We start from the raw sequence: 20,431 nt of genomic DNA on the forward strand, positions 1-20,431 counted from the left end.
ATGAACTAAATGGAGTATGTACTGTTTCTGGACCCATAGGCTCTGGAATTTCGTGGTCCCGTCAAGGCACTAGTGGCGGATGGTTGACACTCACCCATGTGACTCGCCCATGGGACTGTCAGACATGGCACCCAAAGGCAGCGAAGAGGAAATATGAGCTCCATTTGCCCTGCTGGAAGGCAGGGTTTTCTGTTGGAAGCAGCCTGGCTTGGCTCAGACACCATGGGAGGAGAGCCACCAAAAGCTGTGATCTGCAGTGGACTGTGCCCTGAGCTCGGCGTAAGTCTTTGCTGTGTCTGGTGACTGGGGTTCCCTGGGGTTTCTGTCTTGGCCATTAGCCACGATGAGCCCCCCCTCCCCATCCCCTCTTCTGTGTGAGCAGTTAAGGTGGTGAATTTCTCCAGCACACCCCTCAGGTTCAAGTCCCACCCAAGGTGGGGGCAGACAGGACAGGTTTTTTTGGTATACAAGTGACCACCCACAAGTAGGCCTGCTCTTTCTTACTGGCAAGATCAGAAAGGAAAAAAAGATGATTTCTGCAGCAGCTGACCTTTCTCCTGGTTCTTTCTCTGGTCTCACTTGTCCAGGTGTTTAGCGTGGGGCCAGCACACAGCTGTGTCTTGACTCTACTAGCCAGGGCTGGAAGGGCTGCTGCTTTATTTTTCTTTTTGCACAAGTTCAGAGGTCATTGAGCATTTATAAAGAAAAAGTTTATTTTCCTCACAAGAAGCACACAGACTATATACAGTACACACCAACAGAAGTAAAAAAAAAAAAAGTGCATTATGCATCTTCTACTGCAAATTCACAGTACAAAAGATACTGCCTTTTAAATATATAATATAAAAAAAACAAGAAGAAAAACAATATATAATAAAAAAATCATTGATATCATAACGCAACACACTGGCACCCACTGGCAGCTTCTGAAAACCAAAGGGCAGGCTATCTTGGGAGGAGGGGAGCTCCTGACTGGGGAGGGTGGTCTGTACCTGCATTTTGTTGCAAAGAGCTCAGGACATGAAAAGAGAGGGAAACAGGAGGGTCAAGGTAGTAATAAAAACTCTACTGAACAGGAGAATAGCTGTGTGATGGGGAGGGTATAGGGGAGGGGCAGGGCTGTGGTCCAGAGGGGGCCTAAGCTGGCCGGCCTACCAATCCTGTCTTTTCTTCGCTTACTACAGGCCTTCGGCTGAAACAGCTCCTGCCTTGCCCATAGGGACCGCCAGCCAGCGCTGCTTCTAGCGATGCCCCTGGCCTGGCTGTGGGCAGGCACGGGGGGCCGCCTAGTAGATCAGCCCAAGTATGGGGCAGGCAAACTCCAGCCCCAGCGCCAACCAGCGCGGACAAGGCAAAGTATCCAATCACAGAAGGCGAAAGCGGAACGGCTGCCCATAAATACACAGTATTTGTAAACTATTATTAAGGCACTCGATTGTAAAACAATAATTACAGTGTCGAGGAGGCGGGAGGGAGCGGCCATCTCCTTGCGCGGCGCGGCTGACAGAGGGACAGTGGAGGACGGGCATCTGGCTCTAAAGGGTCCCGCTAGGAGACTGACACCAGCTGGGGCCACGGGGGTCTACTACAGGACAAAAAAACCGAGGTGGTCACATCCAGATCCACCGCACGGTGTCGCGTCAGACCATTCAAGGTGACTCGCTCCAGACCATTCAAGGGGACCCGCTCCACAACTCGGGTGACAGGCTTGTGTGTGGATGAGGGAAGGGGAACGCACGTGATGCTCTCATTTAAGAGACAGATGTATAGACTCAAATATATGTATCTGTGCAGAACGATCTCACACACACAGGTATTCATCTGCAGAAACAAAGTGAAGTCACTCAGTCGTGTCCGACTCTTTGCGACCCCACGGACTGTAGCCTACCAGGTTCCTCCATCCATGGGATTTTCCAGGCAAGCATACTGGACTGGGTTGCCATTTCCTTCTCCAGAGCAGATGATAAAAAGACCAAGTAGCTGAACACAGGGATCTGTAAGTACCTTCATCTGGCCAAGATGCTGGGGGTAGGACAAGAGCAGGTGAGCCTGCACCATGCTGTCTGGATGTCCCAAATCTCCCACCTGCCTGGCTACCCTGCTGGAGGGGAAGAGGTTCCCTCGCTGCCTAAGGGGGTCCAGGGAAGCCCTGTTGGCTGGCAAGCCAGAGCAGCGTTTCCAGGCGACAGACAGCGCGTTGGTCTTCAGACACCTTGGGTGAGATTCCGCACGTGACCTTGACTAGATGCCAGCACTTCTTCTCACTAAGGAGCAGAGGCCCCTGGGATGGGGCCTCAGTGCCAAGGCTGACATACAGGGTTGTTCTGATGTTAATTCTATGGCCGTTCTGGCTCCACCCTAGGTATCCATCCTCTAGGCTTATCCAGGAGGGAAAAGGCTTTAAAGGGCTGGAATGCTTTCTTAGCTGGAGAGGGTGGGATGGAGCAGAAGGAGGCTGGACAGAGCAGTCTCCTGCCCGGTGGAACGGGTGCCCCCACCCAGCAGAGATCTATTTGGTGGCCTGGAGGTGGGCACGGGTGCCTGCACTGAGACCAAGGAGGCAGGGGAGACCGGGGGCAAGAACCCTGGTCTCAAGACGTTCATGCAGTGATGCACACTGCCACGAGAAAAAGACATGGAAATCGGCAAGGTCAAGTGCCGACCAGAGGGCAGCACAGTTTCCCCTCTCTCTCTGACCAGTTCCCTGCTTCGACTCAACAAAACTCAATGGGAAGACCTCCGCATATCAACGCAAGAGGAAGACCTAGACAAACTGGGTCTCCTGCTGGCATGCCGTGCGAATGGGAGGGAAAGCGGGAGGGAGGTGGAGGGGGAGGAAGAAATGCAGCTGAATTTATGGGGTACCAAGCTGATTCAGAAACCTTCTGCTCTTGCCTAGTTCAACAAAGGCATTCCATGAAGACAGCTGGTCACCAAAATCCATGACTTTCACAGCATAAACCTCTGCCACCCACATTCGGAATTTCCCCCATCCGTTAAGCGTACAGACAAAGCATTGGTCAAGAAGAGGCATAGCTTATGGTGCAAGCTTTCTTTTCAGAGACCACTAATGCATCTGTCTTTGTCAAGATGCCCCCAAGCCTGGTAGAACGCTCTGGTCAAAATAGCAATCCACCGTAGGTTTCTACACCACCGATCTGGGTCTCGGAGAAAAACTTTCATCCTCTTCTCCAGGCTAGAATGTTACCCATCAAGAAGGCTTTGCTTTGCTCTTACAGTGGGGACCTGGGCCCTAGTTTCAATGTTAACAGACTAACTTCTGACAATGAATGGATAACTCTGCCAAAAGCCAAAGACCCTCTCATCTTTGTAATCCTCCTCCTATCCTTTAACTGGATAATAAACACTATGGCTTTCAAAATGAAGGTCTTCAAAAATACATCATACCCAGGCATGGTTTAAAAAAAAAAACAAAACATAAGCTGGTCATCATCAAATCTACAGGATTCTTTTGACACAAAAATTGACCTACATGAAATGCAATTTGGCGAAACACTGAACCTGACACCTTTTTCTTTGAGACCATGCTCTTGTGTTGGCTGAGAGAGAAGCGGAAACCCAACTGGGTTTTCTGGAATAAGTGGATCATCTAAGGTGATTCCAATTGACAGTGGTGGGGAAACAAATTCCTATAAGGTGAAATAACATATACTTAAAAAAAAAAAGGTCAGGGAGAAAAAGTTTCTGGAGAGAGGGTTTTTTGCAAAAGCTCTACCCACGAGTTGAAACATGGACTGGCCTTGTTTCTGAAGACTCTGTGTGGGTTGCTCTGAGAGGCTCAGTTTGGACCAATGTAAGATGGAGACTCATTTACCCACTTCTGGACTTTGGCTGGCCCTTGAAGGATGTCTAGTTTCACAGAAATAATCCGGTGGACCCATCTGAGGGCAAGCTGCAACCGTGGGAAAGCTTCAGCCAGTAGGGGCCCCCCCCACCCCCAGGAGAGAGACACTGGGGGTGAGCTGGCAAGGACTGGGTTAGGAAGAGGGCAGGGTTTGGCCTGAGGTGACAAAAGAGGCAGGGAGGCCTTCTAACTCCCCGGAGTTTCTTCCCCGAGGGCCTGGGGCAAGCCCTGGGTTTTCAAGTAAAACCAGGGCTCAGCAAAGGTTTTCTATAAAGGGCCTGATTGCAAAGTATCTTCGGTTTTGCAGGCTACATGGTTTCTGTTGCCTGTTTGGTAATTTTTGGCTAGCCCCTTGAAAATATGGGAAAAAAAAAACCCATCTTAGCTCATAGGGCCACACACCCCAGCCATGGTTGGCTGACACCTGCATTAAATCTAACCAACCTCTTTTCTCTCTCCAAAATGTTTTAATATCCTGTCTTGCCCACTGACATCAGAGGAGTCCCTCCACTCAAGATCCTCAGAGGGGCTCCCCTGGAGCCGGGCGGGACCTCAAGCCTTCCCAGCCTGCTGGGAAGAGCCGCAGAGAAGCAGGGAGCAGCGTTCTCACCGCAGGAAGGGGCGACTTGTAAACATCTGAGCAGCTTCCCACTGGTCCTGCTTCTCGCAGAAGCTGCTGCCGAGCTGTTCCTTGAGTGACTGAGCGTCTCTCACTGCTGACATCTCCTTTCCCTCCCTCGACTTGAGTACGTGTGACCTAATGAACCTGAGTGCCGGAGGTCCCGGTGGGGTGACCCATGTCTCCGAACCCCCTCCCCAGCCCCGCCAGACGCTCGAGCGCCTTCGAAACCCTTGCAGGACCGTGTGGGCTTCTGCAGCAGGTGAGACTCAACGATAACTTTGTGGGTCCTTCTCCCCAGATGGGGGGGGGACAACAAGGGCCACACACACATTGCCCCCTGCCTCCTCCAGGGCTGGCCAGACCCGCATCACTCAGCTGTGACAACACGCCAGCACTGGGAAGTCAAAGCTTAGAGGACCTCCACGCACCCCGGAGTCGGTCGGATGACAGCGTCTGTGCCCTCCTGTTGCTTTAAGTAGCAGTGTTTGGTGCAGGCAACTTTAAAAGTCTTGACGCTTTTTGGGGGTAGGGGGTGTCCTGACAGCAATGACAGAAACGTTCTCTTTCGAAAAAAACCTTTTCTAACACAGCATTTCCCCCTGGAACAGGCCTTGGTCGTTATCGGATTTTTAAAAATAAACAAAGCGCACAGCAGGATCAGAGGTAGGAATTCTAGTGCCATCCAAGGGTTTCCCCGTGAGGGCCTGCATGAGCGAAGACAAGCCCCTGCGGTGCTGACGCCGACACTACAGCTATTCTTTTGCAGGTTGTGCATGGAGGGGTTTTTGATGCGTGCGTATCTCCGTATAAATGCTCTTCTTAAAACACGAGTCTTCTTGGAAACAACTCGCTTTGGGGTCAGAGTCTACTGGCCGACAGCTGATGGTTCTCCCAGGCCACAAACACCCACGCTGCCCCCTCTCTTCTTGTGCTATATGTTTGGCAATTTTGTTGCTTCTTCTCCCCTCTGCAAAGAGAAGGGGAGGAAAAGCGAGGATAACGCCAATCGTTTAAGAGACATCCAGATGGCAGGGGTGGACCAGAAATCCACAGGGCGGCAAAGGGCGGGATCGCACAAGTCCAAACGCAGCCATAGCTGGGTCAGCTTTTGCCCATCCACGAAGGGCTTTTCAAGTTTTCCGGGGCAGATTTCCCTGACGGTTTCGAGGTTGCAGCCGGACTCCTGGCAGCTGCCGGGGACTCGTGCAAGAGGGAAGACTCGCTCAACCTGGCGTCCTGGGAGTTGGCCATGGTGGACACGTCAGCCTCGCTGGACAGGTCCTCGGTTGAGAAGTTGAGGCTGCCGAGCTTGGCCAGGGAGTGGGAGCGCTTGAGCGGGGACGAGACGGTGAGGCCCGCCAGCCGGAGCCGGGTCTCAATCTCCTGCGTGCGCTGCTTCACCAACCCCGGCTTCCCGCGGACGCTGTGGATGCTGTCGCTGCTCGAACTCCGTGTCAGGTTGGAGCTCATGGAGGACGAGGTGGGGGTGTAGCAGATGGTCTTCAGGAAGTCTTTGGAGAAGTGACTGGTGTGGTCGGGGCGGCAGAGGAAGGGAGGGGGGCTCTTCAGCGGGGCTCCCTCTAGCAGAGGGGGGCTGGCCTCGGGCTTCTCGGGGCCCGGGGCCTGGCTGGGCAGAGGCGAGTCCTGGTTCTCCTCGGGGATGGCAGCTGGGCCGTCCCGGCACGGGGCCCCCGGCTCGGCAGGCGTGCCCTTCAGCCTCTCCAGCTCTTTGGTGTGCTTGCGGACCAGGCCCGCCTTCTGCAGCTGAATGATGGACTCCTGGTGCTGCATCAAGTAGCTGTTGCTCGTGGGTTTCTCAGCCTCTTTACTGAACAGGAGCCGCAGGTCCTTGGCCGGCTTCAAATCTTTCTTGGGTGGCGAGTCTTCCTTTGCTGCTTCCAAGCCGGGAGGGTTCTTATCACAGTGAGAATTCTTCACGAGGTGGGACTTTGGTAGGGATTTGTGAGTTTCTCTGGAAGGTTCCAGAAGGCTGGCTGGGGGCTCCGGGGCAGCCCCGGCCCCTGGGCCACCGGTGTCTGGCCTCCTTGAGCCTGTTGGTGCTAAGAAGGGGGCGGTTTCAGTTGGGCCAGAGGCCAGTTTCTCCAAAGCTCGGGACCTGCTGGCCACGGGGGAAGATGTGAGGTGGGGCAGGAAGGTGGGCTGGGTACAGATGGCGGGAGCACCGGGGTTCTTGCATCGCTCCCCGAAGGCCTCGGGGGTCCCGCCGGCTGCAGGGTACATGCAGTCGGCGCAGGATTTGTAGGAAGGCTTCACTTTGTTAAGGATCCCGAAGATCGCATCATGCTGAAAGGGAAAAGAATGTGGTGAGGGTGCAGTACAAGCTGAAGACCGAAAAATACAAGGATGGTGGCAGGCAATGCTCTCCCTTCAGCTGGTGTTGGGACAGAGCTCTCAGAACCGGAACCTGCTTGACTGTGACTGATGCAGGTTCAGAGACGAGTTAGAGACACTGAACTTCCTGGAAGCTACGAGCCCACGATCCTGGACAAATCCTTTGGCCACACGGCCAGGAGTGGGACTTCCAAGGGCCTCCCTTCTCAACCCCTGCCTCCACCACCTGCACCCTTTCCAGTGCCCCAATCTCGCCTGGAAACTAGGGTGACTTTGCCCTCAAAGGATCATTGTTGTTGTTGAGTCACCCAGTCATGTCTTGACTCTTCTGTGACCCCACCAGGCTCCTCTGTCCATGAGATTTCCCAGGCAGGCATACTGGAGTGGGTTGCCATTTCCTTCTCCAGGGGATTTTCCCAATCCAGCAATGGGACCCATGCCTCCTGCATCGGCAGGTGGATTCTTTACCACTGAGCCACTGGGGAAGCCCTCAGAGCATCGTGGGAATTAGTGAAATAATGTTTCTGGCACAGTAACTGGGTCTCCCTTTCAGAAAAGGTCTGGAGTCTGCAGCCTGATGACGGACCCTGCAAGTCTGGCAGAACAGAGCGCGGCTCCGAGAAACCATCACCTGACTGTGCTCTTTGCAGAGAGGTGGCGAAGGGCAAAGACGGCTTGGGAATGACTCTAACACAGACCCTAATGTGGGTGCCCGCGGCCTTGACGACGGAACCAGCCGGAGGTGGGTTTCATACACCAATGGGGTCTGTAAATTTATGTAAGACGGTGCTGGGGGACTGCTATCAATTTTCCCAAGGTGGCAGTGGTACTGTGGTCCCGTTATATACGGAAGCATTTGTGATGGGAACGACAGACCGGGGATTTGATTTGTTTCCACCTGATGTGAAGACTCACTGGAAACAACCCTGAGGCTAGGAAAGATTGAAGACAGGAGGAGAAGGAGGTGACAGGGGACGAGATGGGGCTGGATGGCATCATCGACTCAACGGACACAAGTCTGAACAACCTCCAGGAGGTGGTGAAGGACAGGGAAGCCTGGCGAGCTGAAGTCCATGGGGTCGCAAAGAGTCAGACACCACTGAGCGACTGAACAACAATCGGGGGTGTGGAAAAGTGCATGGGGGTGAGATGTAATGCAGAGAAGCCACACACTGGTAAAGGTTGAAGCTGGGTAACAAGTTACATGTCTTACATTTGATGTAAGAAAAAAGACTTAGAAGCCCTGTGTAAGGCAGGAATGGGGCAGCGGGGTCAATGGGGCAGTGTACAGACATTCCTCGGGGGCCTCTGGTCCTCCACTGTCTACCATCCCCAAGGGCCTGAAGAACCTCTCAGAAATCCACCTAGGGGCTGCCCCCCGGGAGGAACCGAAGCGGCAGGCACGTGTGCCACACCCCGCCCCCCACGCCCACCTCCACGTCGTCCGGGCAGCTCCTCTTGCTGTTGTTGTTGTTTAGGTTTTCCCTGTTGAGCAGGTTATCAAGCTGGGCTGCAGGCCGCCCCCACCTCCCGGCTCCCAGGGCCTCCTCCCTATCCATCTCCTCCACCTGCGGCAACGAGCCGCCCTGGGCCTGGGGGCTCCCCGGCTCTGGTTTCTTTGTCACTTCCCTCTCGCAGAGTCCAGGACCTTCTGGGGGGGGTCTGGCTAGCCGGGATGCCTCTGCCAGCTGAGCGGCTTCTTCCAGCAGAGCGTCCGTCTCCAGATCCTCCAGGTGGACGAGGCTGCCCGTCTCGTCGCTGGGGGCCCGCAGCAGGGGGTCTGAGAGTCGCCGGAAGCAGCAGGGCAGAGCAGGCCCCCCCAGGGCCCCGCTGCCCGGGAACCCAGGCGGGGTGGCGGTGGCATCCAAGCAGGGTGGCTGGGCTTCCGGGGTGCTGCCCAGGGTCTCTGGCTGGAAGTCCCTGGGCCCCGCGGGGTCGTCCACTCCAGGCTGCTGGAGGCAGCTGTCGTCGGTCTGCTGGCGCCACAGCTTGTTGTGGCGCTGTTTGCTGGGGGAAGGAGGGCGGAGGAAGGTGAGCCTAGGCCACTGCCCAGAGGGTCCTGGGAAGAGGCTGGCGGGAGGGGAAGCCCAAGGCTTGGGTGGACGCCAGGGGCTCACCTGGGTGAAGCCTCTCTTGGTTCATTTATCCCCGAGACATTTAAGGATGATGGAAAAGGCCCTGGGACCCTAAGTCACTGTGGCTCCCACAGGAGTGATCCGTGGATGGTCACATAAACAGCTTTGTCACGTGATGAGGATGTTGCAGACACGGGAGTCTGGACCTGAAATCCTATCACGGCCCCAGTGTCCTAGCTCACTTTGGTGAACCTGGTCACACCACTGACACTCTGGCTCTATTCCCCGCCCCCACCCCATCTGTCAAATAAGAAACTGAATCTTTTCCTACTTCCTTTGTAGGAAAAGAATGTGGATAAAAGCAGAGAGTTGGTAAAAATTTACACACATTCACGTGACCACGTAAACATGTGATGCACCTGAATAAAATTGGGAAGACGCCAGAAAATCGGAAATATTTGTGTAGGTCTGAGAGATTACAGGTCAGTTTTTAAAAGTCTTACAGAACTATAGTATTATTTTTATGTAACAATTTTTAAACATAAAGGGTTAAAAAAAGAAGAGGCTCATAATGAAATAAGGTCAATGAGTCACCTCGGTGAACCTTAAGAGACTCACCACCATCGCGGGGCCAAGGGTTAAGGGAAGTAAACATAAAAGGATGTGCAGACCAAGGGCTTGCTGTTGTTTTTCAGTAGCATCACGGTCGTTCACGGCCGTCTGCTCTGTGTGCGTGGGCCGGGCCAGGCCAGGCCAGGCCAGGCAGGCCCTCAGATGGGGCTGGGATTCAAGGTCAAAATGCTATGCTGCTGTGAACCTGGCCTGGAGACCCCTGGCTGGGCTGCAAACCGCTGATGGCAGCAAGTGACTGAAGGGCTAAAGGAGCTGATCTGTCCCATCCCCTCCCCCTCAGCCTTGCCTGCACATCTGTCCAGCTGCTCTCTGGCTGACAGTGAAGGAGGCCAGGAATGTCCAGAGCTATTCTCCAGACCCCCAGCTGCTTCCTCAAACATGGCCAAGAAGCTGGGGGACGTAGCCTGCGGCCTCCCCATGGCGCCGGGCAGAAACAGCTGTCAGGGAGGCCTTGGGCAGACTGAGCAGGGAGAATGAGTGGATCTACCCGGGGTCACCAGGGACCCCTCCATGGGGGCAGGATCACTCTGCATGGGATCCCCAGAGGCTGACAGGCCTGGGGAATCCCCCTCCTCCCTGGGCCATCCTCTGGCTGTGTGACATGGGACATCTCAACCTCCACTGTCAGTTCCTGACTCCCCGTAAATGAGATATCCTGTCCTTTGCAGACCTTTCTCACAGCGGGGTAGGTAGGCGGGTGGTGGTGGTTAGAGAATTAAAAAGCAGCTACATCATCACTGACTACGAGATGGGCCTACTGAAGCATCTGGATGGTGCTCACGTAAATTTCACAACAATCCTTCAAGCGGGTAGTCAAAGTCGCTCAGTCGTGTCCGACTCTTTACAATCCCATGTAGCCTGCCAGGCTTCTCTGTCCATGTGGCTTCTCCAGGCAAGAATACTGGAGTGGGTGGCCGTTTCCTTCTCCAGATCTTTTGAACCCAGGTCTCCTGCATTGCAGGTGGACTCTTTACCATCTGAGCCACCAGGGAAGCCTAAGAATACTGGAGTGGGTAGTCTATCCCTTCTCCAGGGGCTCTTCCTGACCTAGGAATTGAACCAGGGTCTCCTGCATTGGAGGCGGATTCTTTACCAACTGAACTACCAGGGAAGAGCAGGACGGGGGGTGGGGGGATGGGGTTAATTCTTAACTCAGGAGAGGAGACTGTGGCCGGGGCAGATGGATGAGCTAGGCCTGAGCTGCCAGCTTGGCGGCGGCAGGTCCGGGTCTGCCCCTGCAGTCCCTGGAGCTGCCCTGTGGTGAAGCCTGGCACGGGGCTGGGCACAGAGCAGATGCTTAGGAAATGGGGCAGCCCCAGGCTGAGCCACACGTGGGAGTCCTGCCTTGGATCAGAAGCCGTGCCCCGCTCCCTCCAGCCGCAGAACAGCCTTCTGTGCGTGCCAACACAGTCAACACAGATCCCTCCTGGAAACCGCTAATCAAACCCCAAACAAAAGCTGTTTTGCTCAGACGGGCTCCCCTCCTCCCCCCCCAACCCCGAGGCAGGATTTTTGGCTGTGGAAGCCAATGCTGGGCCAGACGGGAGCGTGGCTGGGCGGCAGGGCTCCTGGAGCCCGGCTCTGCCGGTCAGTTCTTCCCGGCACATGGTCACCCACCTGGCGTCCAGGATGCCTTCATACTCAGACAGCTGCCTCATGAAGCCCGCGTTGGGGCGCGTGATGCTGCGTTTCTGCTTCACGTAGTTGTAGGCTTTCTCCAGGGTCCAGCCGAATTCCTTCATTGCATAGGCTATGACCGTGGAAGCTGAGCGACTGACGCCCATTTTGCAGTGGACCAGGCACTTGGAGCGGTTCCTCCTGAAGCAGCGGGGGCGGGGTGGGGGGGAGAAGGCACGAGCTTATGCAACTGCATTCTCTCAGCTTCCGTGAGACACATATTTTTAAAACAAAAAACCCTGAGGTTATCTCATTGCCCAAACCCTCCAAGGTCCTGAGATTTAAATAGCAGGTATCCACAGACCCTCAGAAGGAAATAACTTCGCTGCCAAATCGATTAGCATATAATGGGAAATCGAGCTCTCCGGCCGCACCCAAGTTTGGCAGGGAGAGAGCTCCGGAATCAGGCCACCTCCAGCGAAGAAGCAGGAGTCTTCCCAGGTTGGCTGGGAAGGGTCGAGAGACCAAAGCCCCTTGGGCAGGAAGCAACTGGGCAGCAGCGAAAGGGGTTATCTGCAGAGCAGATGGAGACAGGGAGTGGGTTACTACAGAAAAACGGGGTCAGCGAACTGAAAGCTCCAGGGCCCTGGGAGAGAAAGCGCCTCTGCAGACAGGAGGGTCAAGGAGCCACCAGAGAAAGAAGCCAAAGGAAACAGATGGGCCAATAGGCTTTTTGTAAGGAGACGGTACGGGTCCAGGCAGGGCAGATTTAACAGACACGCAAGGCCAGGAACACTGTTGCTCTAGCTGCCGCTGCTCCAAAAAGGTGAGGGGGGACAGGCTGGGGGGGCTGCGCCTGTGAGGGTTTATTTGTACAGGAGGAAGGGCGCCAGCCTGCCTGTTTACATTAGATGCAGCCCACCTGTCAGGTGGGGACATGCTCACTTCCTTTACCCCAGGCTTGAAATTCATCCTCAGATCTCAATTTGTTTTTTTTGGACTGCTGCAGTCTATGCCCTGGGAGCCCAGGGAACTAAGATTTGGTCCCACATCATGGAGCTTTGAGCTGGAGGTACAAAGCAGAAGGTGGGGGGGCGGGGGTGTCTCTTGATAGCGTCTCAAAAGAGTTGTTGCCTGCTGGTCCTACTCCAGGGAGACAGAGGTGTTCCTTGGGAGGGTAAGGTGAGGACAACAGACAGGCTGATGCTGGTGACAGGCTTGGGGCAGTGGGGGACCCAAGACGGTCAATCCCATGCTACGTGAACAGGAGTCCAGCAAACTCAGGTGGAGGCGGCCACAGCTCCAGGCACTTGCCCGAGTAGATGTCTGGGCAGATTCCTCTGGGACAGCAGCCCCAAAGGTCCTCTGAGTCATGTCTGGCCCGCATAACCCCCTCTCTGCTCCGGCTCAGCAACTCCCCACGGGCAGAGCGCCTGAGAGTGTGTGCTTGATACAGAAGCCGTGGCTGGAGCCAGAGCTGATGATGAAATGGGGGTCAAATGGCATGGCAGGTGGGAGAGAAGGTGCTCATTTGGGACCCCAGAGAAGATGAACAACTTGGCCCTTCTGGTGCCTGGGGTCCTGTGCTCTACAACCAGAGGATCGTGACCCGTCACTGGCCCCTCGAGCCAGGAGGTGGCTGTGTCTGGGGTCCTCATTAATGTCTGCCCACCCCGTGGCTGCCAGTCAGCTTCTTCCCCAGCCTGGTTTCTCTGGCTTCTCCGCCCACTTACTTTGCTTTGTTTATAAAATGGTACGCCTCGTTCCAGTGGGCGAGGAGGTCTGTGGTCTCTTCATCATAGACTCGGATGTTATGGTACGCAAATAAGCCAGGGAAAAAATTATCTATTTCTCTAGTAACGTTTAAAATATAGTCAACACTGCAGTGAGAAAAAAAAAGATAAAGAAAAAATTTGGAGAATCAGAATGAGGAGCGACAAAAAAACAAAGTAATAAAAAATTGTGCATATAAAATAGATAGCTAACAGGAATTTGCTGTATGGCTCAGGAAACTCAAACAGGGGCTCTGTATCAACCTAGAGGGGTGGGATGGGGAGGGAGATGGGAGGAAGGTTCCAAAAGGAGGGGATATATGTATACCTATCGCTGATTCATGTTGAGGTTTGACAGAAAACAACAAAATTCTGTAAAGCAATTATCTTTCAAAAGAAAAACATTAAAAAAAAAAAGAAAGATAATGCAAAAGGAAAAAAAAAACTGTGCAGAGAGAACATTAAATACACATTTATAAAAGATCTGTGTTTTCATGGCAGAATGTCATAGTGGGTTTTTTTCTTTTTTGGTTTTTTGTTTGTTTTGAAAGTCAAAGTCTGTCGCTAAGTCATCTCCGATTCACTGCAACCCTCTGGACTGCCTGCCAGGCTCCTCTGTCTGTGGGATTCTCCAGGCAAGGATATTGGAGTAGGCTGCCATTTGGGTATCTTTTAAATGCCCTCTGTATGATGAGAATATATTATATTTATGATAAAAAACAAATTTCTGCATTAAAAAACTTTTAAAAAGAAAGTTCCATTCAAAGCACTGTCAAACAATGTTAATTCTAGAAATTCATCATATGTATTAAACACATTTTTTAACTCTCTTAAAGCTTCAAACTTCATTAACTATTATGAGAATACAGAGGCTTAAAAAAAAAACCCCAATGTCTCCACTTTTAAGTAGTTAAGCTCAATATATCCATCCATTATTTATGCCCTTGGGAATTGCCTTAAATCCTTTTTCAAACAAGACAGGCTATAAATAAATAAATAGTCTGGAGGGTTTGCTAACCCAGTTAACCCAGGTTCTATAGTTCTCTATAATACTTACATCCCTGGAAGACCAAAACAATTTCATGAGTTTGAAAACAACTCAAATAGATCTCATGAGAGAATACTTATAAATGCTTTGGGGGGAAAAAAAAAAGAAAAACCTTTAAAATCATTTATTTATTCCCAGCAAGATAAAGCATAGACAGGATCACCCTCCACTTCAAGATCCCTTTCTGTTGAAAGAATACATCTTAACCAGTAGCTCTGAAGATATATTTTAAGATTTGTTTAGTCTTGACTTTTAAATGCAGTAATTCAAGAATGCCATCATGTCAGACACATAGGATGGTGATTTTGTGGCTGTGTTGTTTTTTAAAAAGATGTCCAGACATTTGTTCTTAAAGGTCTAGATTTATAAATTTTTTTATTTCTGCTGCTGAGCATTTCTCAGACGGAGGCATGTGTTTCTGGCCAACACTGAGTATCTAACTGCGGATGTCAGGCCCAAAAGTACAACCTCAGATATAACTGGGAGTGGTCCAAGGAGCACTGGTGACTGGCTCACAGGTACCGCAACGCTCAGTATCCCTGCCGGGCAGTGGAGCGGGAGTGGGTTTGTGGCCCTCCCAGCATCCAGGCTGCCCTGTATAGTTTGAGGGTGGCTTTGAATCGTTCTCCCTGACACCCACATTTCCAAACCCCAGTGACATCTAAAGCCCCTGAATTATTCAAGGAGGTGGCATTTCGAAGCACATCTGGTTTAGCTATGCCAATCAAGCAAGTCAGGGGCCGCTTTGGACACTGGGGTGCGGGCAATTCCAGGCGGGCGGGTGGGCAGCACCAGGGCTCGGCCTCGGCGGGACGGCCGAGCTGAAGGTTTCTAAGCTGCCTGGAAGGACGAGGGAAGACAAGGGGAGCAGACTCACCCTGAGCCCTGCAGTTCCTCCAGGTTGGATGCATTCCATTCAGAGCCCTGGGGGACAGATCATACAGACCCCCGTGAGTGTTGCACGTCAGCTCAGGGCTGCCTGCAGGATGCGCGGTGTGCGCCAGCCCTGATGGTGATGCGGAATCTCGACAGCCCCTGCCCTCAGAGGAAGCCAACTCAAAGAGGCCAGTATCAAGGCAGGTTCCCGGAGAATTCAAGGCATCGTCGGGGAGAAGGGCAGGTTGAGGAAACCCCGCCCCCGTCCCTCTCACCACGCCTTTTCCTAGGTCTTTGGCAGGGTCCCGGGCACCAGAAGCAGTGACCTCCGACCTCCCAGGTGGGAGAGGGCACTTCTACATGCCACTCACTGCAGGCAGGAATGGATTTACCTTTTCTGGGAAGTATTTGGCAATGTTAAAAAAGTTCCCACCCTCCGACTTAGAAATTCCACTTAAAAAAGGCTACCCCAAGGAAACACCCAAAATTCACACAGGAATATATGTGCAGGGATATTTATGGTAATTTATAATAACAGATCAGCGGAAACCACCCAAGGGTTCAACAAAAAGAAATCAGTAACACAAATGATGATGGGTCCATGTGACGGAGCCATTGAAATAAATCCTACTTTTGCAGGGTATTTAATGACAAGGAAATACCACATAGTGAAAAAGGGTTTTCTAAAGCAGGATACAAAACTATGGCATCAACTAGTATGGTTCCTTTCCTTTTCTTTCTCTTTCTTTTTTAAGAAGTTACAAATGCATTAAAAAAAAACAACCCAGAAGACAGAAAAATAAACATACCAAAGTATTAACAGTGACTGCCTCTAGATTTGTCAAATTGAGGATGCTTTGTCTTCCTTAGACTTGTATTTCCTGGCGGTGATTCAGTCACTCAGTCATGTCTGACTTTCTGAGACCCCCATGGACTGTACCTGACAGGCTCCTCTGTCCATGGGATTTCCCACGCAAGAATACTGGAGTAGGTTGCCACTTCCTCCTCCTGGGCTCTTCCCAAACCAGGGATCAAACCCACATTCCCTGCATTGCAGGTGGATTCTTTACTGCTGAGCCATCAGGGAAGCCCTTTATATTTCCTAACCATCTATATCATGTTTTTGGTTTTTTTTTTCCAGCCACTCTATGCAGCATACAGGATCTTAGCTCCATAACCTGAGACTGAACCCGAGGTCCCTGCTTTGGGAGCTCAGACTTCCCTGGACCGTCAGGGAAGTCACACATGTTGTAACTTCATATTTTAAAAATGGTTTTTTAAAAAAAACCAACCCTCCATTTCCAAGCAGGCAAAGAATACAGAAGAGAAAAAAAAAAAAAAAAACCCAAAGATAAAAACACCACTTTGCTCTTAGGAAATGTGATGGACACAGAGTCACAAGAGCAGCAGCACCCTCGTGGTCTCCCTATAAACTTCCCTTCCCGAGAGGGCGGACCCCTCCAGAGGCAAGGGCCCCAGTGGAGCTGGCAGTGTGCGGGCAACTAGCTGCATTTTTCATACTGCAGGGAGAGGCTCAAATATAAAAATTCCTTTGGTATCTCTCATGGAAAAAGTGACATAAAGCACCCAGCCACACTGAAAAAAATAACGAGAGCTCCGCGAGGGCTGTGAGTATCCCCTTGCCGTGATCACCACCTAGTGGAGAGACCAGCCGAGGTGCCTCTGGTTGTGTGTCCACCAGGGAAGATAAACCACTTTGCAGGGAGAAGAGTAGAGACGGGGCTGCTTTCAAGATTCGGGCTTCAAATCCACACATTAACCAATTTACATATATACCTCATTAAGTATTTACAGATCAGTGTTATAGATCAGTATATAAAAACATGTTAAACTTTACTCCATTAAGTATTATCACGACTTACACATTTGGGGAACTACTGATTACTTCCTACAGGCAGAAAACAGTCGGTCACGCCTTCAGCAGCCAATATGCTCTCTCAACTTTCCCAAGGAAGTGATTTCTGCCTGACCATGGGTATCATTTACGAGTGCCTACAGAAATTACACTCGGTGCTTTAAATACGCACTAACTTAAGCTTCGTAATGGTCCGCTGAGCTATGTGGGTGCTTGCTCAGTCACTCAGAGTGACCCTGCAACTCTTTGTGACCCCATGGACTGTAGCCCGCCAGGCTCCTCTGTTCTTGGGATTTCCCAGGCAAGAATATGGGAGTGGGTTGCCATTTCCTCCTCCAGGGGATCTTCCCGACCCAGGGATCAAACCCTCATCTACTGAATCACCACTGAGCCGCCTGGGGAGGCCCTTCTGCCCTGAGGTACAGGATGAAGGAAAAGTGAGGCCAAAAGGATTGCTCCCAGGCACCTAGCTGGTCAGGCTGAGGAACAGGAACCTGCTTGTGGTTGGCGGGGGTGGGGGGGGTGGTTTCCAGTCTCCATCATGCCTTATGGACCCCTCACTGTAGGAACGTGTCTTTCTCTATGGTCCTCTGACTTTGAAAACGTGCCAGCTGCCTTCTATGGAGATTGACAGCTTTATGAAAATCTGAGTGAGAGATGGGGCAGAGAGAGTGATGGATGTGCAGCCCCCGCCGGCTGTGTGTCAGTAGGATCTGCTCCCTCCATCAGAGCAGGGCCAGGGCAGCGGGGGTGGCGAGGGAATGCTGCCTCCTCTACCTTTTCTCGTGTCTCGGGACGCCCAAGCCTAATTCTGAGGTTGGGCATGTGTGTTCCCTTCAGTAACGGGGCTTTTTTTTGTTTTTTCCAGCCTGCAGACCATTTGGAGGGGGTTTCTGGTAGTGACCGAGGAAGGCGGGAAGGTGGCGTGTGTCTGAAAAGGGTAGCCAGCAGCCCACGCCAAAGAGCTTTTCAGACAACTCCCCACAGCTCAGCTGGGAGCCTCGGCTCCAACGTCTGGCTTGGTGAGCAAACCAGCAGGCTGCAGGCCAGAGAAAAGGGTCAAGAGGGGAGTTCCCGTAAAAGTCAGGACGGAGGCTCCAGGAACTCAAGTTTCTCCCCCCTCATGACTTGCTGCAAACTCCAAACAAATCCCAGTCTGATTTACGACCCCCACCCCGAGCCAGGCCCCGCCGGGCGCTGTGCCTCTTACGAGATAAAGATGGTCGAAGATGAGAGAGGGCTTGTCCATCTGTCCCAAGATAAGGAGCATCTCGTTGTCTATGAATTCCTTGAATTCTTTCAGGTTACAGTTCATCTGTTTCTCTAATTCATTACGAATCTACAGAGTGGAAAGTATTAGGAGGGTTTAAAAAAAAAACAAACAAAAAACCCCACAACAAACCAGTTCCTTCAAAGAAGTAAAGTCACAACATGAACTCTGTTGTTGTTTAGTGGCTCAGTCGTGTCTGACTCTTTGCAACTCCTGGAATTGTAGCCCCAGGCTCCTCCGTCCATGGGATTCCCCAGGCAAGAATATGGAGTGGGTTGCCATTTCCTTCTCCAGAGGATCTTCCTGACCCAGGGATCAAACCTGCGTTTTCTGCATTGGCAGGTGGATTCTTTACCTCTGAGCATCCTGGGAAGCCCAACTGTGGCTGTTTTCAAAAGAGGTATTTGGGGGCTTTTTTCAAGAGTCATCACATATCCATTTAGACATACCAAACACACGCATGGGTGGCAGGAATACAGGCTACTCGGCCTCAAAGTGACTCTGACTGGGGGACATTTATGATTTCAAAGAAGGAATCTGATTCCCTGGGATCTTTTCTACTGAGTTGAAAGCACTTAATGCTTTTCCAATGCTCAAATCTATCACCATGAAAATGTAAGATCAGTTTCATCTCGCTTTGGAAGATATCATGATGGGCTTCATTATGTATTATTTCATAAAAAGACTGTTTTGTATACCATCAACCTGCTACTGAATTCAGCTGTTACTATAATTCACAGCATTCCATGGACAAAAAGCAACAGAAAGAAGAAAACAAGTGAGTGATACAGAAGAACATTAAAGGGCAGTTTCATCTGGCTTTGGAAGGATTTTTTTTTACACGTGCTAATTCATAAACAGATTGTATGTGACTTTTTTACAAGGGCAGCTTCAACCTTTTGGTTCTACCCGACTTAGGCTGTGCTAGGGCGACTGGACACAGGGACGCCCGTGACCTCGGCCCGCCCAGCAGGGATGCACTCTTACTTCTTTGGATGTTACATTCTCCAGGTCTTGACTCATCATGATGCTCCGGAGTTTGGCTTTGATGAGACGCTCCGTCCTTTCCCCTTCGGTCGGCCTGGGGAGAAGTCATGTTTAGGGACGTGAAGAACTGGAAGAGGCCCGGGGTTAGCGTTCACAGAAACCCCAGCTGCGCCTGGGCAGCATGGAGCACAGCTTGGGCACGTTCTCAGTGAGAAGGGGAGAGGGGCAGGGACGTCCCCGGGGGGCTGCCGGGGGGGACAGCAGACTGAGGATGCAAATGGTGGTGGCGAGGCACGCTCACTCCTCGTGCGGGTCTGCAAAGCCCAGGACTCTCAGGGCTGGAGGCTGGAACCCCTGGGGCCCTCAGGCAGCCCGTGGTCCCAGCTGCATCCGGCTCCTGTTACCTCCTTACACATTTAAACAGAACCAACATCTATGAGCCTCCCTGCACCTTCTACATGCCAGCCTGGTCCTAACCCTGGGGCCACACGGACTGACCGGGACAATCCTTCTTGCACATGATGTGCCTTCATTATGCTCGAAGGCACATATTCTCGCCAACGCTCTTGTAATTTCTTGGAGGCCTCATACACGTGGCTTCTGGTCCTCCCCACATTTGCGGGGCTCCCCTCCATCTACAGCCCTCCTACATGCGATGTCCCTGAGGAACAGGACACTCAGGACGAGGATCTTACCAAGAGAGAAGGGGCGAGTGGCTCCCTCCTTCTGGGACTAGGGCTGAGTGTGGCACACGGGGCACCTCTGTGGCCTCTGACTGGCGGCCCCGGGCCTGCTTTCACTCAGTCGTGTTTTGGGACCCAAGGAACCAGATGTTACATTCATCTTATGAGCTTACTCACTTTTATAAGCAGAGGAAGAGGCTTTGCAAACCTGGTCTGTGGCCCCGGGGAGGAAGGGCTGGAGCACTGGCATGGGGAGGCTGATGAACAGTTACGGAGCTGCTCCCCAGAAATGCACTCACACCTGAATTCGTCTATAATTTCCAGATGGGGAGTGGAAGTCACAGATCCTCCTCCAGTCAAAGACAACCCCCTGGGGCTGCAGGTCAGGAGCCCCTGCCTGCGGTGCTGGTTCTGGGATATGACAGGGCTGTGATGCTGTGCGGGCCGGGGTTCGGGGGGCCGGGTGGGGGTGGTGGGGAGGTATTGCGCTCACTTGTCTGCGAACAGGGCGGGGGAGTCAGGCCGCGTGGATTCGAGGTCCTGCATGGCGTTCCACTCGTTGATGCAGCTCTGCTCAGAGCCGATGCAGCTCTCGTAGTAAGAGGCCCAGAGCAGTGCCACGCCCCCCGGGAAGTAGTTGTGCCGGCGCGCCACCTCGCAGGCCTTGTGCAGGACCTGCAGGGCAGACCTGGGGACAGGGGAGCGGGAGAGGGTCAGGGACAGGAGACACGAGGGGGCCGCACGGCCACCAGGCA

The 20,431-nt window shown here is 52.4% G+C and overlaps 1 protein-coding gene across 2 annotated transcripts in view; it reads right to left on the reverse strand.

The window, feature by feature from the left end:
• Positions 1-688: 688 nt before the first annotated feature.
• The window catches only part of SSH1 (slingshot protein phosphatase 1), a 55,995-nt gene continuing 36,252 nt past the window's right edge, over positions 689-20,431 (reverse strand). For both annotated transcript variants that reach the window (XM_081543007.1, XM_081543008.1), the window contains 8 exons: positions 20,170-20,364; positions 18,994-19,087; positions 17,947-18,075; positions 14,862-14,908; positions 12,898-13,044; positions 11,165-11,365; positions 8,273-8,846; positions 689-6,791 (listed from right to left, as the gene is read on the reverse strand). In XM_081543007.1, the coding sequence (XP_081399133.1) occupies positions 5,589-6,791; positions 8,273-8,846; positions 11,165-11,365; positions 12,898-13,044; positions 14,862-14,908; positions 17,947-18,075; positions 18,994-19,087; positions 20,170-20,364 (2,590 nt within the window). In that variant the 3' untranslated portion in view covers positions 689-5,588. The remainder of the gene's footprint in view (positions 6,792-8,272; positions 8,847-11,164; positions 11,366-12,897; positions 13,045-14,861; positions 14,909-17,946; positions 18,076-18,993; positions 19,088-20,169; positions 20,365-20,431) is intronic.

Source organism: Giraffa tippelskirchi, chromosome 11 (genome assembly GCF_054371585.1).
Source record: "Giraffa tippelskirchi isolate mGirTip1 chromosome 11, T2T-mGirTip1v1.2.pri, whole genome shotgun sequence".
Classification (NCBI taxonomy): Eukaryota; Metazoa; Chordata; class Mammalia; order Artiodactyla; family Giraffidae; genus Giraffa; species Giraffa tippelskirchi.